Source organism: Mytilus californianus, unplaced genomic scaffold (genome assembly GCF_021869535.1).
Source record: "Mytilus californianus isolate M0D057914Y unplaced genomic scaffold, xbMytCali1.0.p SCAF_4, whole genome shotgun sequence".
NCBI lineage: Eukaryota > Metazoa > Mollusca > Bivalvia > Mytilida > Mytilidae > Mytilus > Mytilus californianus.
In genome coordinates this window covers 50,144,511-50,147,671 of record NW_026262690.1, presented here as the reverse complement: position 1 = coordinate 50,147,671, position 3,161 = coordinate 50,144,511, and the positions used below count along the sequence as shown (strand labels likewise).

The window sequence follows — 3,161 nt, the reverse complement described above, 5'->3', positions numbered from 1 at the left end:
TTTAAATTCAGGCACAGGACAATATGAATATGCAACTTTATCAGATACGTGGAAAATGTACCAAATAGACCCACTAACGGTTGGTACCATTTCACCTGTAAATGCAATGAAACCATCTGTTCCAGAAAACTTCGTTAGTTTGATGTCGTCTGCCCATCCAGTGCCTGAGTACGGCACTGGACACCATTTTACTTTTTTAACCAGCTTAAGTGTTATTCCTGGAATTCAAAGTCGATTATCAGTCATGCGAATAAAATCTACATTTGAAAGGGAATTAGTTGCACAATGGGGAGTTGACAAGGCGCCTTATATACATTCGTTTTCTGTTACTCCCAATTACGTCATTCTACTTGCTGCACCATATTTTGTCAATGTAGAGTGGATGTTGAAAAATGGAGATGCCTATTCTGGCCTCGAATGGTTTCCCTTGGAAAAAGCCAATTTTTACGTTATTGAGATCAAAACTGGAAAAGTTACTACTATCTCCACACCAATTACTAACCCTACACATCATGCAAATGCTTACGAAGAAGATAACAAAATTATTATTGATATATGCACTTCTAAAGATCCATTTTTCGCCACAGTTTTTGAGGTTGGTATAATTAGAGATGTCAACAAAAGAAATAAGGTAGACTTTACGTTACGATTCAGTCGATATACCATCGACTTAGAATCAAAAACAGCCATGGAGACAAAATTTCCGGCAAATTCGTCGTTTCCCTTTTTAACCTATTTCGATATTCCCGCTATCAATGAAAATTATAGACATAAAAAGCATTGTTTCGTGTACGGCGTTTCATTTAAAAAAGACTTCAAATCTTTCGCTAGAACTGCTCTTGTTAAAAAAGACACTTGTGGCAATAATAAGGACAATGTTTGGTCGTTGGATGGACATTTTCCAATGGAGATGTGGTTTGTTCCAAGATCTAACTCCACGGGAGAGGATGATGGCGTTCTACTTACTCCGGTTCTAGATGGAGCAAAGCAAGAAAGTTATCTCATGATACTAAATGCTACAACAATGACTGTAATGAACAGAGGTTACTTAAATACATCACTTCCTTTTACCATTCATGGCCGCTTCTTTCCAGATGTTGTTTAAATATTAAAGGAAAACGGAACAATAATATTAAAGAGATGTTTAAGATCATGACAATTGAACGACATTCTTTTATCGAATTTGGGCATATAGAGGGAAGTGGACACATCATGATTTGTAATAGCTTCACAAATGCATGTTCTACATTATATTATGTTCTAACGACTAGCGCTAGTTTTGCCGCCAGCGAACCAATTGTTGGTTTTCAAACAAATCTTATAATATTGGCGGCATTTTAGAGTGAATAAAATTCTTTATATGTTTTTTGATAAAGTTTATTCTCCGTATATAGATATAAGAAGATGTGGTATGAGTGCCAAGTCACAATTTGTAAAAGTAAACCATTATAGGTCAAAGTACGGCCTACAACACAGAGCCTCTGCTCACACCGAACAGCAAGCTATAAAGGGCCCCAAAATGACTAGTGTAAAACCATTCAAACAGGAAAACCAACAGTCTAATCTATATATATATGACATAAATATAATCAAATATTAATTAGAATATTTGTTTATATTAAAAAAATTGTCTTTCGATAAAGTTGAATACTAAACATATATTGAAGTCGTAACATTTTTTTCGTGCCAATGGACACGATCATTACCCATTTCAACCAATTGTTCTTTTTCAATTTATCATTCATCGGAGGATGTAGTGTTTTGCTATGTCTGCCAGTCCGCCGTCCTGACATTGTTGTCGCCAAGATAATGCCTTCATTCTTTGTCACATCCTCTTCAAATTTGGATGAAGTTTCCACTCACAAAATCTTTGAATTAGTTTTTTTTTTTTAAAACAATCTTAAATTGAAAAATACACAATTGGGCTAATTGATGTAACATTTAGGATAAAAATATGTTATGTTTTGGGCCAATAGCAAGTCGATATCTGCGCTCGATTTTAAAGTCTACATTTGGGCTAATCCTCCCATGTACAGATAAATTACAGGTATCTTATCTATATTTTAATTATACATGTAGATTAACATTCAATATGTAATAAATGACATTCTATTTTAAACATGTTCATGTTGAAGTATCCTTCAGTTTGCAAGACGGTATCTGCTCCTGCTCATCACGGTGGCGTTTTGAGCAAGTGAGTCCTAATTGCACTACATAACTTTGTTTAAACTCTGTACAACGTGCAAGTATAAAAAAAGGTAGGTTAAGGTGTAAAAAGTACAACTAATATATTCTCAAAGATTGGTTGTTGCTTTTGATTTAAAACTAACAGCCGTTAAAAACTGTAATCTTCTGAAACTGCCTGATCTCAACTGTAAACTCATTTCCATTAAATGGTGTCAAACTTTTCTTTTCAAACATACATGTTTTTCAAATTACAGTTTTTCTTTCCAGGTTGTATTTTCAAAACTATTTTTAAGTGATATTTATATATTTTGTATCAAATACTAGTACCGATATAGAAATTTTTATCTGCAAATACCCTGTAAAGGTAAAACAATTTCTTTAGCCCAAATGTAATCTTGTAAAATTGTTTAGCCCAAATAATACCATGGTCACGGTTATGATTTAGCCCAAATGTCTTGCGCCCCTAAAATTGGGGACCATTTTTCGGAGAGGGGCGTGTAAAATTATCTTACGCCAAATCTTGCCGCCGGGACAGGACTTCATTCTAATTTTACTTTTCTAATTACTGCAATGCGTTGAAAGAGCACAGTCGATATTAAAAAAGTCCGTCGAGAGTATATTCGGCCTTAATTGTAAAATCACAACAAAAGGTACTTGTCTAATTGGTCGATCGCTATCAGTTGAGTGTACTGTAAAACATATTATCATCGTCCTTCGTCCCAAGGAAATATGATGGGCGTTTTATCCATCCCAGTTTTGTGAGAGCCGAAAGCTTTAGCTTTTTTATTTCCCAGACCCTATTTTTCGGTTCATAACTCTCATAACTATTTTTCTTATTGTTCGTGTATCGTTTTGATTTTTTTACCCCAATTTCTTAACACTGTTAAAAAGAAGATATGGAAGTGGCAATTAAAACCATTCAGTCGAAGAAAGACAGAAAACCCAAGGTCAAAAGAAAAAAGACAAAGAATAAT

The 3,161-nt window shown here is 34.4% G+C and overlaps 1 protein-coding gene across 1 annotated transcript; it reads left to right on the top strand.

Moving 5' to 3' along the window:
- The first annotated feature begins 382 nt into the window (after positions 1 to 382).
- On the top strand, positions 383 to 1,105 carry LOC127736953 (beta,beta-carotene 15,15'-dioxygenase-like). Its single transcript, XM_052247515.1, has one exon. It carries the CDS (start codon positions 383 to 385, stop codon positions 1,103 to 1,105), a length of 723 nt encoding a protein of 240 aa, XP_052103475.1.
- The last annotated feature ends 2,056 nt before the right edge of the window (positions 1,106 to 3,161 follow it).